The 18,016-nt window shown below is 38.6% G+C and overlaps 1 protein-coding gene across 2 annotated transcripts in view; it reads left to right on the plus strand.

Annotated features, from left to right (window-relative positions):
* The first annotated feature begins 8,829 nt into the window (after window positions 1-8,829).
* UGP2 (UDP-glucose pyrophosphorylase 2) overlaps window positions 8,830-18,016 on the plus strand; it is a 69,412-nt gene continuing 60,225 nt past the window's right edge. The window contains exon 1 of one of the 2 annotated variants that reach the window (XM_044264085.1): window positions 8,830-9,088. Coding sequence is in view for 1 of the 2 variants with exons in the window: in XM_044264084.1 (XP_044120019.1) it covers window positions 10,058-10,076 (19 nt within the window). In the remaining variant the exon portion in view is untranslated. Of the gene's footprint in view, window positions 9,089-9,662; window positions 10,077-18,016 lie in introns of those variants that run through there. The other variant, XM_044264084.1, reaches the window with a different exon arrangement.

The following is an 18,016-nucleotide window of genomic DNA, read 5'->3' on the forward strand; positions in this document are numbered from 1 at the left end:
CACAATCCTGAGATCATGACCTGATCCAAAATCAAAAGTTAGACACTTAATGAACTGAGCCACACAGATGCCTTATAGAGATACTGATTTAACCAGGAGAGTGATCAGAAGAAATATCTTCCTCAGAAGGGTTTGGAGAATAGAGTTTAGAGATGAGAAATGAGAGGGCTGAAAAATACAGTCCAGTGTGCAAAGATTAAGGGCAGTTCTGGGGTAAACAAAAAGTAAATGAGTGTGATTTTATTTTTCTTTGACACTATATTAATGAATCTATCAGTCATCTGTGCTGTGAAATAATACATAGTATTGGATTTCACTCAGCTGGGTGACTGATTATTTTATGGTCTTATCTGAGTCATTTATGTGGCCAGTTTGACACATTAGGTGGTCTGACTAGAGCTGGAAAGCCTAAGATGGGCTGTAACACATGTCTGACAGTTACTCCTGGTTGGTCTAGGGGCCCTCAATTGGAAAAGCTCTACTTCATATAGCCTGCCATTTTTCAACAGGTTACAAATGGCTTCTTCATACATTGATCTCAGGGTAGCATTCCAATGGGGAGAATAAAAGCTGAAAAGCTTCTTGGGACTAAGGTTAGATGTCACACAATATCACTTCTGCTTCACTCTACTAGTCAAAACAAGTCACTAGTCCAACTGAGACTCAAGATGTATTGGGAGGAAAAGACTCCACCTCTTAATGGGAGGAGTGACAAAAGTCACATCACAAAGGGGTGGTGCACAGGGATGGAAGGAACTGTGGCCATCTATGCAAATACTCTATCACAACAGAATTTGTTCTGAAATGCCTCCTTTAATGTTCTAAAAGTAAATTTATAAGTTGACCATTTGCCATCCAAAACATGATTCCTAAAGAAATAATGAGGAACATCCAATATACACCTTTATAGCACTCTACAGCTTTTAAATTCATTCATAAAGATCTTATTTAATAATTCATTCAACAAATTCTTTTGAGTGCCAAACACTGTGATATATATACTCTGGGGATATAAGATAGATAAAAGTTCCTTGCTCTCAAAATTCTTACCATCTATGTATGGAAAATAGATATTTAATATGTAATAACAAGGAATAATAAATTGAGACTAATGTCATATCAAGGTAATACAGGATTTCATTGACTAAAATCATCATCATCACTCTACTCTGTGACAACAGTGAGTAAGACGATCTTTATGTTAACTCCATAAGAGGCAAGACAGGTTATCGGTTGTTACTTTCATTTTTAGGTGAGGAAACTGTCTCATAGAGCTAACCAAATAATTTATCCAAGCTTTTCAGGTTCTAAATGGCGGAACTCAAAAGAAAAACTCAAAAGAAGAAAGAAAGTCTTTTTTTTCCCTAGTGTACTCTTCTGCCTCCTTAGAAACCAATATGAGTACCTGAAATGGAAAAAATACCAATAAATTAAACAAAAACCTTAGGTGATGGTACATATTTTGTATGGATTCTTCTCAAAGGACTTCAGAATTTACAGCTTTAGGGATTGATCATTTAATGTATAAGACACCTAATCTAGCACACCTACCCACACAACAAGCAAATCTCTTTAGATCCTAGACTCTTATCATTTGGGCACACTAGGTTGAGAAAAAGCCATTTTAAAAATAATACCTGTAGGGGTTCTTTCATATGACTATCTAAAGACAACAAAAGGGATTAGATGAGAGTGACAAAACTACAGAATTACCACTATAGAATGAACTATACTATATCCAGTTTACTAAGCAATGAACTTAATCAGGAATATATACATCTTGGCCCCAAATTCTTTATAGAATAAGAAAGGATGTAATTGATTAATAAATACGTGAATATATGCAATATATACCAACATACATACATATATATGTGCATACAAAAATTTCAAATAATTACCCATTTGACGTTAGCATTGTTTTATTCCTTCTCACTAGGAAATTGGTAAAACCCTCAAGCTAACATGGCTTAAAGAAAGTTTTGGTCTATCTGGATCCTTATTTCTCTTTCATTATCCTGGTACTCCATTTGTGGCTTTATCTGGTCTCCATCCCATGCTGGCCTGTGTTAAAAAGATATCAAACAGTTTAAAGTCTCTGAATCTATCTGTGATGCTCCAAATCCAGATAGTAGTCTTCAATAAGTTTACTTCTATTATTTCAATAATCTCAGTTTTTGTTATCGTATAGATCCATGCAAAGCCAGGACTTCAGTAGGTTTGCAAACATGTAATGTTTCCTTTGTTAAACTCTGGTTGAAAGTCAATAATTGAGAATGGCCTGTCTCTCTCAGCACTGTTCTGTGCTCCAAATTCTCATTTTCTTGGTGTCATGCCCAGCAGTGGTGGGAGTGGTAATATAGACCAGAATTTTCTAATTCAATGCTTTGAATGGCTTACAGCTGTGAAGTATGACATTGAGTCTTTAAGGCCTGGGGCAGGTAGTTGGGACCCCCAGGGTTGGTTGTCTCCAGCTGCTAGCAGCCTTTATCAGCCCAAGAGGAACAGAGTCTCTACAGGTGAATTGGATGATGAAAAACATCCAGTAGTTCCATAGGCCAGTTATCCAAAGTAAATAGCAGTATGCTCAGCAGCTGGCTGCTGAAGTAGATGTCCAGATGGCAGAATACCTCCTTGGCTGTGTTTAGTAAATCACAGCCAGCATGGAGCTCCTGGATGGTGCAACTTTGGTGGCTCTGAAACTCTGACTTTACAGACATCACATACTTCTGATTGTTTGCAGCTGATATGCCCTTTTAATGGCATCCAAACTAATTTTCATTTTACTGATCGAACAATGTATGTGTTTTACAAATTAAAGCTTCATCATTATTTAAAAATATTTGCTAGATAAAAATTAAGCTGAATTAAAAATCCTCTTGCCTTATCACATCAAATTTCATCATTGTGTTTATCAGTAAAAAGAGCTGTCAGATTCCATGAATATAATTTCTACCATTATACATTTTTAATGGGTTCTAAAGAAATGGGTTTTAAGTTTTTTAAAGAATCTATTTGTACAGCATTCCTCATGAATGGTGACTATGTTCATTTCCTCTGGTTGCTGAAACAAATGACCACAAACTGGGTGGTTTATAACAGTATATATTTATTCTCTTATAGTTCTGGAAGGCTGAAGTTTAATATGGGTTTCTCTGGGCTGAAATCAAGGTGTCAGCAGGGCCACACTACATCTGGAGGCTCCAAGGGAAAATCATTTCCTTGGCTTTTCCAGCTTCTGTGCGCTGTCTTCATGGCTTAGCTCGTGGCCTTGAATCACGTTGCCTTTTCTCCGCCTGCTTCCATTATCACATGACTTTTTTCTTCTCTGTCTTCAAATCTCCCTTTGCCTACAATTTATTATTTTTATTTTACTTATTTTATTTTTATGTAATCTCTCCCTCCAGTGTGGGGCTTGAACTCAAGACCCCAGGGTCAAGAGTCACAAGCTCTACTGACTTAGCTGTCAGGGAACCCCTTACACTGGTGATTACATTTAGGACCCAACCAAATAATCCAGGATAATCTTTCCATCTGAAAATCCTTAATTCAGTCACACTTTTGAAGTTCCTACAGGGACAGGGTGACATTCACAGGTCCCAGGGCTTAAGAACTGGTTATCTTGAGGACCATTATTCAGCTTACCACAGTGACTATTAAGACTTTGAAGAGATTATAGTTTGAAATTCTTGATCAAAAACTACGTGTACCTTTTTCAAGCATAAAACCTGACTCTAAAGGTTATGTTCATGCAGACAAGTTCAAATTTCTCACTCAAAAATTTGGAAAGATTTTATGCAAGTTCCTTATCTAATAATTCCCCTATTACTTTGAATTTTTTAATTTTTTAAAAGATTTTATTTATTTATTTGACAGACAGAGATCACAAGTAGGCAGAGAGGCAGGCAGAGAGAGAGAAAGGGAAGCAGGCTCCTTGCTGAGCAGAGAGTCTGATGCAGGGCTCAATCCCAGGACCCTGGGATCATGACCTGAGCCAAAAGCAGAGGCTTTAACCCACTGAGCCACCCAGGAGCCCCTTATTTTTTATTTTCATGCTTTTATTATTTAAAAAGCAATTAACTTATCACCAAGTCCAATATGATGCCCACAGATTCCCTCTAAGTTATCTCAGGATGCCACAGAAATATTATTTTCTCTCTGTGCTGTCATAAGGAAAAGGTTGGGAAATATAGCTCTACAAAGTTTAGGAAATGAATACAAAAGAGAAAACAAGGACAGGGTTTTAAGTGAGCAAAGTCTATATCTGTTACAACAAGAAGTTAAGCATACTGGCTAAAATCCAGGAACCAAAAAAAAAAAAGACACTACAAACATTTAGAAATAGCTATCAGGTATATATAACTGTCAGAAGAAAAATGGTCACTTCTGGTGTGCAAAGATGGAGTAAAGAGAAGTAGGGCAGAGGAGTACTGCTATTCATTATGGACATTTTGGTACTGGTTAGGTTTTTTTAAAAAGGTGTTCATCCTTATTGGAATTTTTTTTTAAAGTCCAATTAAAAATGGTAGTAGAACTTAACATTAATATACCACATTTTTTCCTGTGGGTCTTTTCTCTAAATGACATTCCTCCTCCTTTCCACTCTAGAGAGGGGAAAACACTGTTAGTTTTTATTCCCTAATCATATTACCCACTTAATGCCATATAATTACCCAATTATTTAGGCCTCTTCCGAAAAACAGTCCTAAGGATCTTCTCTTTAGTACTTAGAGTGGTGGGTGTGAAATGCTTAAAATAAATTCCCTGAGACTAAGTTAGGGAACAGAAGTTCTTTATCCTTTCCTTCCAGTGGTGGCACTGGCAGGAAATTTAATAAGCTAGACCAGAGGCAGAGATGTTTGGAAAACCATCAAAAGACATCTGATGGAATGCACAACAGGGAATCTTTAATATGGTTGAAAGAGGAAGAAAAAAATAGGATTAAACGGAATACTTTTCTATTTCACAGCTCTTCTCTATGGGGATTTCAATGTCAATAAGTAACCTCATCATCTATACATATATCACTACAGAAAAGCAGAATGCTTATTTTATCTTACGGGTTTAGAAGCGATATATTATTTTTTAGTGAGTTTTTATATTTTGGATTATGATTACATAATGATCTATGTTTATTAAAAACCCTGAGAAAATATAGGGTTTGTTTGTTGTTTTATGGCTATCCACTCATTAAAGGAAATGACTCCTCTGCCTCTATCAACAAGGGGGGGATGTGGAGATGCAGTTTGGCACATCAATGAGATACAACTTCATGGGCATCACCATTTCTCATCAACACTCTCCTATAGGCAACTTGCAGAACAGGAGAAACAGGAGACAACACAGTAAGGAGTTGCCCTCTATGCAACTTTCAAAGGAGAATCTAGAGGGGAATTATTGATAAATGAGAACAAGATAATGCATGTTGCAGTTCAACTGCATTCTTCTGGGCCTGATGACTTTTAAAATACTTAGAAGATTCATCAACTCTAATAAACTCTTAGATAATTATCTGTAATGTGAGACAACTGTTTTTTAAAGCATCATAGTTATTTAAAATGATTGTTAATGTTGTGATAGAAAACTTAAATAATCTGCAAATGCAATTTAAAAATCATACTATGAATAAATGGAAGGATATGTCATAATTTAAATTCACAACTTGTTTCAACAAACTTCCTGATTCATTAACAGGGTGTTGGCAACAGGAAAGAATGAAGTCTTTCTCTTCCTCAAGTAACTGGAAACACCATTCATGTTTTTAGACTACTCATTCATTAGTACTTTGTCTCGCAGATATTGTTTGATATCTTTTTCCAGTTAACCCTATTTGGTTACCTCTTGACTCAAAAATGCCCTATTGTTAGATCTAGGCAGTAACTGGCAATTTCTAACAGTGGTCCCTTTTTCCTTTTTCATGTGGGTGGCCTAGAATTTAGATAGGTACAGATGGGAGCCAATATTGAATGTGTGCAACAGTCTAGTGTATAATTGTTGCCTGGTTTCTTGGCTAAACACTTGGGGCAGGACACAAAAATTTTTATGTCTCTGACATGTTCTCCAAAACTGCCTTGCTTTATTTTCTTGTGCGTAGGAGATGGAAGGAGAATAGACAAGGAAAAAAAAAAAAAAAAAAAAGACCACACACATTGCTGGTCTGTACACTTATTTCATACTTTAGCCATTTCTAAACCACATCTTATTGGATAGTATTCACGTTAGGAGTTAGCAAAACTTACTGTAAAGTCATCAGGACATTGCATTTGCTGGTATTAGTCTTACACTTTGGCCCAAGTTCACATTCTAGGTAGAAATGTCTAAAACTTAAAAATTCATTACCTCTAAATAGAAATTAAATTTTAAAACCTCTTTTTTTAAAAAAAATTCTTTATTTATTTGAGAGAGAGAGAGTAAAAGAGAGAGAACATGAACAGGGTTGGGGGTAGGGACAGAGGGAGAGGGAGAAGCAGACTCCTCGCTGAGCAGGGAACCCAATGCAGGGCTTGATCCTGGGACTCCAGGATCATGACCTAAGTCAAAGGTAGATGCTTAACTGACTGAGCCACCCAGGTGCCCCTCAAATTTAAAAAATCTTATTTACTGGTGGCACCAAACTGGTCGTTCAGTACACATTTACTGAATGCTTGCTATATACCAGTCACTGTGCCAAGCACTAAATCTAAAAAGCCATCTCATTCCACCTTACCCCTATATACACAGTCCTTCCCAGGCCCCCATCCTCATCCTCCTTTAGACACCTCCCCCAACTTTCTGCAAAGGCTTACTCTGTAAATACATCTACCCATGTTACAGATTTCTAATGATAGATATATCAACATCATGCAACTTGAAGGGAAATTCCACAGTAGCGTTATCATGAAAAAAAGGATTAAATACACACACACACACACACACACACACCAGAGAAAGTGACTTTTTCAGGTATTAAGATATATAAATAAATAGAGATAGGCAATTGCCTTCTAAGCAAAATTGAAAGTGCTTTACTGCCATGACCTTCTTTCCCTATCCCCATGTTATCTGCCAAGTGAGGTTGTTTCTAGTGGCTCTGAAGAAGTGGGAGGCCTTTACAAAATGTTTGGGGGCTCAAAACTTGTTTAAATCACTATATAAAGAAATTCCATTTTACAGGGCACCATTTGAAAATAACATCCGGGAATATAGCTTCTAGCATGCTACTTCTCTAAGAGCCAGTCTCTGGGCACTTACAGACTCAACCGTTGAAGACAGATACTTTTTGGAGATTTCTTGAGGCAGCACATGTACAACATCCTTTGGTACTATATCTCAATATTTAATCACTCATAAATCAAAATGTCATTCTTACCTATTACGAAATGCTCTTGCTGCAATTAAAACTCACTTCCTCTCCCTTAACCTTCTGTAAAGATAGAAAATAACGGATCATCTTACTTACAAAAAACCTTGTATAAATTAAATTTAAGACTCTTCATTGCCCTTTATCTTTTGCAGGCTAAGCAACCTATGGGGCCCAATGTTTTGGTGGCATCTTATTTTGGTTTTAGCGCTGATCGATAAATACTATTTAATGCTGCTCGAATTTCTCTACATCACACAAAGGAGGCAGAGATTCTGATTAAGATTGTGTCTCCATTAAAATTTAGATATCTGGGTTTTAGACATTTTTTTGGTTTTATTTGGGGAAGTTAGTTTTATGGCAGGGAGGTCAGTCTTTTTGGATTTCACAAAAGAAATATAGTACCCAGGACTGTTACCCTCTAGCATGACAAATCACTGGCCTTTTCTATGTTACTTATCTAATAATGTTTCCATATGACTATGTGGCACTAAATAATTAAACTTTGTTTAGAGAGGAATCATTAAACAATTCTCACTTTACCTTGCTTAGTGTTGTCCAAAGCCTCAAACTCCTAGAATTACATGGTTTATTGGCAGTCCTTAAGAGAGCACTCTCAATTCATGGGTCCTGAAGCAGGCTGACTGTCATGAAGGGAAGCCTGAGATACGCCCATTGAGTCTTAGAGGTGTTGGCAATACCAGGTGTGATTTAGCGGGCGCTGGGCTGGCCCTCTTGCCGTTCCCACACCACTGCCAGCGTTCTTTTAACATCTCCTTCCTTCTGGACTTCAAGAATATTAAAGGTAAGCATCTCGAGGGGTAACATCCATTTCCGCTTTGATCAGAAAAGTAAATGCCTATCACAGCAGAAGTCTCTATGGGATTAGGTACTGGGGGTGTTGGTTCTAGTGGCGGAGCCTTCACCTGGCACTTTTTTCGACGCCCTAAATCCCTTCTTCTGTTAGTGGGCTCCAAACATCCCACTGCTTAGTCCTTCCGGCCTCTTCAGCCTCCCTAGACCAGGAGTAGTGAGTAGAAATTTGCATCTCCTGAGAAGGAGATGAGTAGTGAGTAGAAATTTGCATCTCCTGAGAAGGGCCTGGGTTCGCTCAGGTAGTTGGCCTGGAGCGTTCTGGCTCTATCCGCCGCTTAAATATCTATCTTCAATACCTGGTAAATCGGAGTATTTTTACGGACTACAAAAAAAACCCGCTCGTGCTTCAGGGTCTCTCCCTTGCTAAAGTATCTGCAGAAGACTAGGTATTTTACTGGTGAAACACCCCTTCCCGCCGCCGTAGGCACGGCCTCCACAGGCGGCTCCCAGGGTCCCACTCAGTGACCACCTCCGCGCGGCTCACTCTGGCCGCAGACGTCCCGCCCCCTGCCACCTCCGCGCGTCTCATTGGTCAGGCCCTGCATCCGCCTCGGCTCCTGACTGGTAGTTGTTCTTGTCTGTATGAGCCGCGGGGACATTTCCGCATTGAGGGGGGCTGCTCCAAATGGGGGGGGAGGGGAGGCGTTTGGGAGAAAGTGGGGGCTTGGGGGTGTCAGAAACCGGTAGCCAGGTGGGCGCAGGGGTTCTGCAGCTGGGCTGTGACCGCGGGAGAGGAGTTCACGTTGTGCATGTGTGAGGGGAGAAGGGGGAGAGAGAAAGGTGCCTCAGAGGTGACATTCTCTCAGCCTGCGATCCTTCTTCCCGGGGCGCCATAAACGCCCCCAATTTCTCAGCTGCTAAAAGAAGCGGAAGGTGGGTCTCGGTGGCGGATTGGAGAAAGGCGGGGACGGGCTTCTCCAGACCCCTTAGGCTGTGTGTTTCTTTCTGGCAAATGTGTAAATTTCCTTTCCGCGACCCGCTGTGTGGCCCGGGAGGCCCAATTTGGGCCGTCCCGCACGCCTCGGGCTTGGGGCGGCATGCGGGTTCTCTCCTCGCGGATGGACCCTTAATGTTTGCTGTGGGTGAGGGGCGATATGGCCTTCGGCCCCTCCCGAGAACAAGCCACGGCAGGATTTCGCCTCTCGCTGCTGGAAGGGGGCGAGCTGGAGGCCTCGGCCCGCCGGCGGACGCGCGGAGTTCTTGCCGCCTCCTAGTCCTAGGGTGTTTACAGGCTAGTAAAAATGGTTGCATTGCCCCTCTTTGCCGACCTCACCCGCCTCCCGCATCCTGCTTGGGCGCTGGCAGCTGCTGACCGAGGTTTCCCGGGGAACTGGCCCGAGGCTGGACGGCAGCGAGGGGGAGGGAATGGGGGGTGCGGCCGGCCAGTGTCTGCTGCCGCCCAGCCCAGGAGGGCGTGGGGACCCGGTGGGGGGGGGCGGTGAAATAGCCGTTGTAGATCCTCCTCTTTCATTGATGAAATTTAACTTCGTGTGATTTTACCTTTTCCGGGAGTCTCCAGTTGGCCCTGATTTGTGTCAGGAGCGCAGTGTAGACAGGAGTTCTAAGCAGACTCAGTCACACTAAGTTCTTTTCTTTTTGGAAGTGAGGAGGTTTTCCTGTTTGCTTTTTTGTTTGTTTGTTTGTTTGGGGTTTTTTTAGGCAGTTTTAATAGCTTTGAATAATTACTCCCTTAAGGGACTAAATATAGGAAGGGGAGAAAGAACACGTCGGTTGTTAAAGTAAGGGAGGAAGAGAGACCTGCCCTATAGCGTGGCTTCTCTATAAATTTACACACACACACACACACACACATCAGACAGAGTATTTTAATAAATCCCTAAAATGTCGAGATATGTACAAGGTAAGACACCTTTTATTTTTTTCTTCCCGGGTTGCTTCAGTCGGGAGGTGGGTGGTTTGGAAGTAGAAATGTTCATTTGAGATACCATTTGCGAAACGCTTTTCCTTAAATTGACATTTGAGCGGCTTTGAGCTGCTGGGTTGGCATTTCGGATACGTATAATTTATACTCCTGTGTTCTGCCGGGTTTAGTTCTGCCTCCCTGAAATCAGGTTAGTAGCACTCCAGCTCTCTAGGGTAGTGGCTGTAAATAATGATAAAACAGGATTTTGCCTGCTGATTAACCCCTCTTCTCTTTTACTGGTGGAAGTCAAGGTAACCATGTGTGCGACAACGGGAAGGGGAACTGGGAGGGCTGAGGGAAGGTAGGTAGGTTTTGCCAGGACTGTTGGGGAAGCTTTAGTGTTCTCTGTTTCTACTTCGTTTGTGTGTACGTGGTTGGAGTCTCAGATTCAGTTATTGCGAAACCGGGAGTATCTTGTAGAAGCTAGAGGTCATTTCAGCAAGAGAAATGACTTTGCTGCATTGCTGTTTATTTTCTTCTTCTTTGAAATCTGTAAAGATTATTAAGGTTTCTTTGAATTTTGGAAATTGCCCTCTAAATTTTACATGTCTTAAAAAAGGGTTAGCAAATGCCTCTGAACTGAGTTAATCATTAACATTGCTTGTATGTCTGTGTGTTGGTTGTACACATTGAAATTGGTGATACTTTAAATCTGTCACTCACTGATATTTAGCATAGGATTTGCTTCTTGTATGCAAGTAAATCCGTTGCTTGCAGACCCCACAGTGTAAAAGCTTCAACTATCTTGATGAACACACAGCTAGTGAAAGTTCACAACCACTTAATGTGATTCTCAACAGATGTACTTTAAATAAAAAAAGGTCAGTTATGGCCATTATGAGACCCTAGGAATAAAAATGCTCTAGTATGTTTTATATCATTTTATTAACTCTTCTTTGAGTTTTGTATAATAGATTGAGTATTTGACTCCCTGTCTTAATATGGAAACAGATGGGACACTTTTGCCTGCCTCCTTTAGCACTACACTCAGAAATGTCACTTGCCATTAGACTTTCAAATTCATGTTATAACTTCTTTGTGGTGAGAGAGGCTTTTTATATTCTGATTGAAGAAATGTCTTAGTCAAGAATGGAAAAACGAGGTAACTGTTAATTTGCTGGTTTTGTAATAGCAACAACGAAATTAACAAAGCTTCTTTTGGCAAGAATATGCTAGGGAAAACTGGACAAGTCACTTGGTAGTTTTCCTTTTAAATTAGCGGTTTTGCAGAAAAAGATGATACCCCTCCCCTCCAAATTTGACATGATTATGTTCCTGTTTGTCATTGTTTAAATTTTGTTCTTAGGTGTAAACCCTCTGTATGTTCAATTAACTCTGCTGCTGTTGATAACCCTAATTGATAACCCTAATTGTATAATTGGCTAATGATTCAGCTGTCTCCACAGATCAGTTTTCAAGTATAATTTTTGGGTTTTTGTCTTGGAGTGTTTTTTGTACCAGATCAAATTGTTTAATCTTTGCTATATCACTTACTGATATTTCTAATCATGGACAGTTAGCTCATGCTATAGAAGAAAGATTTAACAAATACTAGGCCTCTGTTTTCACATATTTCATTAAAGCTTCACAAACCCCCTAAGAGGTAGTTTGGGGTTTTTTTTTTAAGATTTTATTTATTTATTTATTTATCTGACAGAGATCACAAGTAGGCAGAGAGGCAGGCAGAGAGAGAGATGGGGGGAAGAAGGCTCCCCACTGAGCAGAGAGCCCTATGTGGGGCTCGATGTGGGGCTTGATCCCAGGACCCTGGGATCATGACCTGAGCCAAAGGCAAAGGCTTTAACCTACTGAGCCACCCATGCGCCCCTAAGAGGTAGATTTTTTTCATGCCCTTACAGCTGAGGAATTTACGTATCTTGTCCAAAGTTCACAGCAGGTAAGCATTGAAATTCATATATATATGTGTGTCCAAAATCCTGTCGTTTCTAATACCTTTTGTTGCTTTTCACATTAAAAAGTTACCCAAATGGCTTGTTTCTCCAACTAGACTGTCAGTTTCCTGTGGGCAAAGATAATATTATATCTCTGGGGGAAATACAGTGTCTTGAAGTGGTGGATGCTCCAAAAGAATTTGACACAGATGACAAATGAGAAACTCAGCATTTTTTATATATTTTTTAGGTTAGCCTAGATTTTTATTTTCAGTTTTTTTTTTTTTTAATAACACCACTTAGATTACATAACTGTTAGAAAGATAGAAGCATTTGGATTTAGGTTTGAATCCTGATAACAGGCAATTTTAGATACATAACTTTTCTGAACCTCAGTTTCTGCTTATTTAAATATTGAGTACTAATGCTTTGTCACAGGGTTATTGAGAAGCTGAAATGAGATGAATTACATGAATGCCTTAGTCACATATTAAATGGCCAGTGAGTTTTCCATTTCTTTCTTAAAATGATGGTGGCCATACAGATAGCATTGCCACCATAAGTATAACCACATGTCATCAACAGAAGTAAATAGAAACAAGGCAGATATGACAGTTTTTTATTTTCCTATTCTAGTTTGGTGTTTAGTCCCCTAGCACTTGGGAGTTGATATATTTGGGGGGGAAAAATGCAGGGGTAGGAGTGGGGAAACTTGAATGGTGATGTGAATACATAGTTGGTGACAGTTTTTGTTTTAGTCCAGTCAATAAAAACAGTTTTTGAGTGCTTACAATGTGCAATACACTGTATTGAAATTTCATGGGTATCCCTTATAGTGGGCATTTGAAATTCAGAACATCTAGATATTATACCTGTGTGTTGTGTGCACGTGTTTTTGATTGCCTGGACAAGATTTGGGGTTGCTATACTTGGCTTGAATATCTTCTCCCAAAGCTAGGCAAAGCGCTTTGTAGAAAAGCTGGGTGTCTCCAGTCTCAAGCACTGGGACCAGTAAGTCATTAGGTAGAAATATTCAGTTACTAAAACTGCTTAATGTTGATAGGCAGGGGCACTCTCACTGTATATTCCTGTCCAAAAGAAGGTTTAGCTTTCTTTGGGCATCTCCTAAGTCTATATTCCTCAGGCACTTAAATACCTTTCTTTTAGGAAGACTCTTCTTTCCTAGATCTAGGATATAATTGCCTACCTGTTTTATTCTGCCCTCAGGTTACCTTCTGCCTACACCTGTGAAATTACTTCTCATTTGCTAGTTTTCTTCACTCCAGGGGTTGTTGCAGAGCCCCAATTACTCTAAATAAATGTGAGTACTAGCTGAGGGAGAAGGGACGCCCTCTCACAGTTGGCGGTACTAGGGGTCTTCAGCTGATGTGACTTTTTGCCAGCTCGATCAATGGGTGCCATTTGCGATTCTGCTTTTTATAAAAGTTCCGAGAGCTATGGGATAATCTCTCTCCACGTGATTTGAAATCTATAAATGGTGCAAGAAATATTGTCATCTAGCCAACTACGATCATGTTATGTTCTTACACTGTAATATTAGAGGAACTTTTTTTTGAACCGTTTTTAATAGGCCATTATTTATCTAAATCATATAAAAATGTCCCTTAATATTCTTAAATTGAGGTACTTTCTTGTATTTTAGGGGAAGGTATTTGAGTGTCTCTGTGTCACTTAAAAAATATTTGAGGCCCATTGACTTTCCCATTTGTTGGAATTCTCTTTTTATGACTTTTTTTTTTTTTTGGTGGGTGATTCCTGCTTGGTAGATGGCAGCTAACCAAGGAGGATTAGCTGAGCTAATTTTAACTGAAGGGGTCTCAGATGAATATAGGGATGAGATGTATTTTGGGGCCTGATTATGGAGGCTGGGCCTTGGCCTGCTTCTTCTCAAAACCTCGAACTAAATTTAGCTTTTTGCTGATTATTTAGATGACTAGGATGCTTTTAGCTCAGGAGGATTGTGACATGTATTTCAGACAGTAGTAAAGGGGGCAAAGCAATGACTAACGCACACTCATTTTTTGAAGACATGGCTTGGGATTCATTATGTTGCTATAAGGAGGAGAACTTAGTTAAATTAGAATCACAGTTAAATGGAAAATTAAAAGAAACTGAGAATAGTTGAGCTGGTGAAAACTTTGTTTTCCACCATGGACTTTGTAATCTCTATGGTTAAATTGCCTTTGTTCTTGATAACTGGGTGTTTCTTCTAGTAAGATGATTTTCATTTATGAAAGCCTACTGAGAAAAGAAATTGATAGGGAACATCAGAGAAATAAGAAATCTTAACTGGTATACTTCTTGGAAGTGCCATTTTAATATTCTGAAGATAAATTGAAAAATAACTTTTACAGGGAAATTACACTAACATGTTAAGTTTGAACAGTAAGTGTTTTCTTGTGATACTGCTACACAGAGACCTTTCTCTGTTTGTGTTATTTTTTCTTCATAGAAAATTGTAATATTTATGAATTGTAACTTTAAAATAAAATAACTTTAAAATAAATTTTAAAAAAATTTCAAATAAAGTAATTAAAATAATAAAATAAAATAAAATACTTAATTTGTATAAGGAACATTCGTTGGCCTAATAACGAAAGTGCTGTAGGCAAAAGAATAATATACTGTGGTTTTCTATTTTCCACCAAATTGTATTTGGTAATTTTATAAGTTCTCAGAAAGACAGATATAGCCATTACTAAAAAGTTAATACAAATAAATATTTAAAAATCAAACTAGCTCTGGATTATCTGTAAAAAATGAAAAATTAAGAGTTGACTGTACTAAGTTTCTATAATGTGATTTCTCTTGATATCCAGAATTTATGCCACTGGAGAAAGTCCCAGCATTATTAGAATAAAATCTGAGAGAGATCCTCTAGGATTTCGGATTTAGTGAATGAGGAAGTATGATTCACTTAACTACCAATTTGATTGGTTGGAATCTCTTTAGAAGGTTAGCTTTTTCTAAAGACTTGTATCCCTGTTTTCTTTTCTAAACTCGTATTTTGTACTTCGTATAATAGTGTTTGCATTGTGGATGAATTCGTCTTGGGTGATTTGATAGATTGTTCCAGGCACAATGACAATTAATTGAAGCCATATGTCTTAGGCTTCTAAAATTGTTCCACCAGGCATGCATTTTTCTATTAATAACTTTTATAGTCTTTAAAAGTTGGCTTGCCAAGCCATCAAAAGAAAGCCATCAAAAGAAAATTAAACTCTATGCATTTGACAGGGCTTAGGTGTGAGAAAGGGGATAAGACTCCATTTCAAAGCTGTTTCCCAGTTACTGGTGATACAGACCTCTCCTTAGTTTGTTGCAAAGGAATTGTTTAGGGCTCAATTTCTGCCTCTGCCGAAAGTCCTGCTATTTATTTTTCTCAGTCATTGCCAATTGAAATCGATTGTGCCCCCAAACCATTTTGACAATTAAAGGTTATTTCTGAGAACCAAGGAGAAAATGGCTATGTTGTCTTAGTTAACTTATATAAACAACAAAATGTTTTGTTTTCTAAAACATTTCTAGATATTTATTAATTTTTATTATGCAAATCAAGAGAGTTCCCTGTTTCTCTGTGATTTCACTTGTATCTTTAAAAAAAGAATTATTCATTGTAATCATGTACATGAGATAGTCATATTATGCTTAGTCCACTTTTTAATAATCACCAAAGTGTTGAAAATACTATCCTAGAGGATATTCCCTTTAACAATAACTCCATTGCTCCTTGGCCACAAAGGCCTCCAGACAAGTTGTTTGGAGTTTGCTTTCCTCTGGTTGCTGCCCTGGCAAAGGCTGATGTGATGTTTCATTTATGTTTAAGCCCTGCCTAGAATTTTAAAACTTGGAGAAAAAGAGTGCAGGAAAATGGAATAACACAGTTCTATGCACTGTTTTAGGTTCACTTATGCCAGTGATAAAATGCTTGGCCTTGGTAATAAAATATTTAGAGCGTGCATAAAAACTTTCTTCGATTTTTCATTGCCCAGAAAACAAAGAGTATAGAGGGAAAAGGTGAAGAGCATAAAAGGATGCTTATTCTGGTATGTAGTTTTAACCTCACCTAATAACCTCACATTGTAGACATAGTTTGATTTTTGCATGTTTTCATTCAGGCATACTCCTGGAGGTGACAAACTATGTAAAAGCACTGTAACCAAGAAAGGGGAGACCTTCCTGCAGGAAGGAGAAGCAGGGCACCAGGGTTTAGATTCCAGCTTGGCACTGCTACCGTGTCCTTAGGCAAGTCAGCATCTCTGGGGCCCTGTTTCATCTCAAGATAAGGGAAGAGGACTCACTGACCTTAAAGCTTTTCCAAGCTTAGAATCCTAGTTTTATCTAAATGTACATACATCAAATTACAGGGCAAGCCTGCCAAATAATTTTTTGTGCTTGATGATGATGTTTATATTGTATCTCTTTTTCTTCCTCTCAACAAATGAGTGTTCTAGGTCTCTTGGCACATGCCTTCTTGTATCTGTTAAACTTAATGCAAGGTAATATTACTTAACAAGTTGACACATCTCTTCTGAAAGTTCTGTTTTTCAGAAGCGGTATTTTCTTTTTTGTCTCTTAAGATTTTTAAGAGCTACTCTGTTGTATGAGAGCAGAGTTACTCTTTTTTTTTTTTAAAGATTTTATTTATTTGTCAGAGAGAGAGTGAGCACAGGCAGACAGAGAGGCAGGCAGAGGCAGAGGGAGAAGCAGGCTCCCTGCCGAGCAAGGAGCCCGATGTGGGACTCGATCCCAGGACGCTGGGATCATGACCTGAGCCGAAGGCAGCTGCTTAACCAACTGAGCCACCCAGGCGTCCCAAGAGAGCAGAGTTACTCTTAATTATTAATGAGAATTCTGGTTTATGTGTAAATTCTAACAGTTAAAAACAGTCTTTTACATTTGCAAAAATCTATTTTAGCAAATAGTCCTGCATATTCAGTGCTAGAACAGTTCTCAGAAAACTGGTACTTTTTATCTTTACCAGAGAACATTTATTAAGCATTAATATGTATAGAAAACTGAGTCATTAAAAAATCTGTAAATGTAGGGGTGTCTGGGTGGCTCAGTGGGTTAAGGGGCTGACTCTTGGTTTCAACTCAGGTCATGACCTCAGGGTCATGATCTCTGGGTCCTGAGATCTGAGGCTTACTTTAGTCTCCACGCTCCGCAGGGAATCTGCTTGAGATTATCAGCACCCATCTCCATCATGCTTTCTCTTTCTAAAAACAAATACATCTTTAAAAAAAAAAAAAAACTATGTAAATGTAAATAATCATACTATGGTTTGGAGTCTGAAATAATTAATTTAAAATCAACTAATTGATTTTACTTGTGAGTGAATCACCTGGACTATATTCATCCTAAATAAGCTAAATCTAAATATATAAATTGCCCAATTTTATTTAATATTTAAAGCTAGTGAAAACATAATGCTAAGATTTATATAAGATAATAAAAATTGGAAAGAAACATTTTGTCTAGATTGGCTGTAAGTTTGAAATTTCTTTGATAACATACCTGATAACTGACTGATAAATCAGCTTCTTTTTAAGAAGTCTTGGGGACTTCAAGAACTCAAGACACAATCCACATTTTGCTTTGCCGTGCTTTCCCATGACCATAATTCCTGGTTCTTGAATACTTTTTGTTTGGCCTTATCAGACCCTACCTTCACTAGACTGGAGTCTACCTTCTTAATGTGTTTCTACCACATAGCAGTATCATAATGGGCTTTTACTCATTTATTTAATAAACATTACTTGAATATTTACTATGTTTCTAGCTCTGTGTTAGGCAGTGGGAATATAGCCTGAGCAAAATACACATGATATATTCCTACAGAGATTATAACTTGTTGGGAAAGATAGACATTGAATAAACTTTAAAAAGCATGGTGTTATAAAGGTGAAATAGATGAATTTACCATGTGAGCATGTAGTGGGCAACCATGCTTGGTTTAGAAAG

The sequence above is a fragment of the Neovison vison genome, chromosome 8 (assembly GCF_020171115.1).
Source record: "Neovison vison isolate M4711 chromosome 8, ASM_NN_V1, whole genome shotgun sequence".
In the NCBI taxonomy this organism is placed as follows: Eukaryota; Metazoa; Chordata; class Mammalia; order Carnivora; family Mustelidae; genus Neogale; species Neogale vison.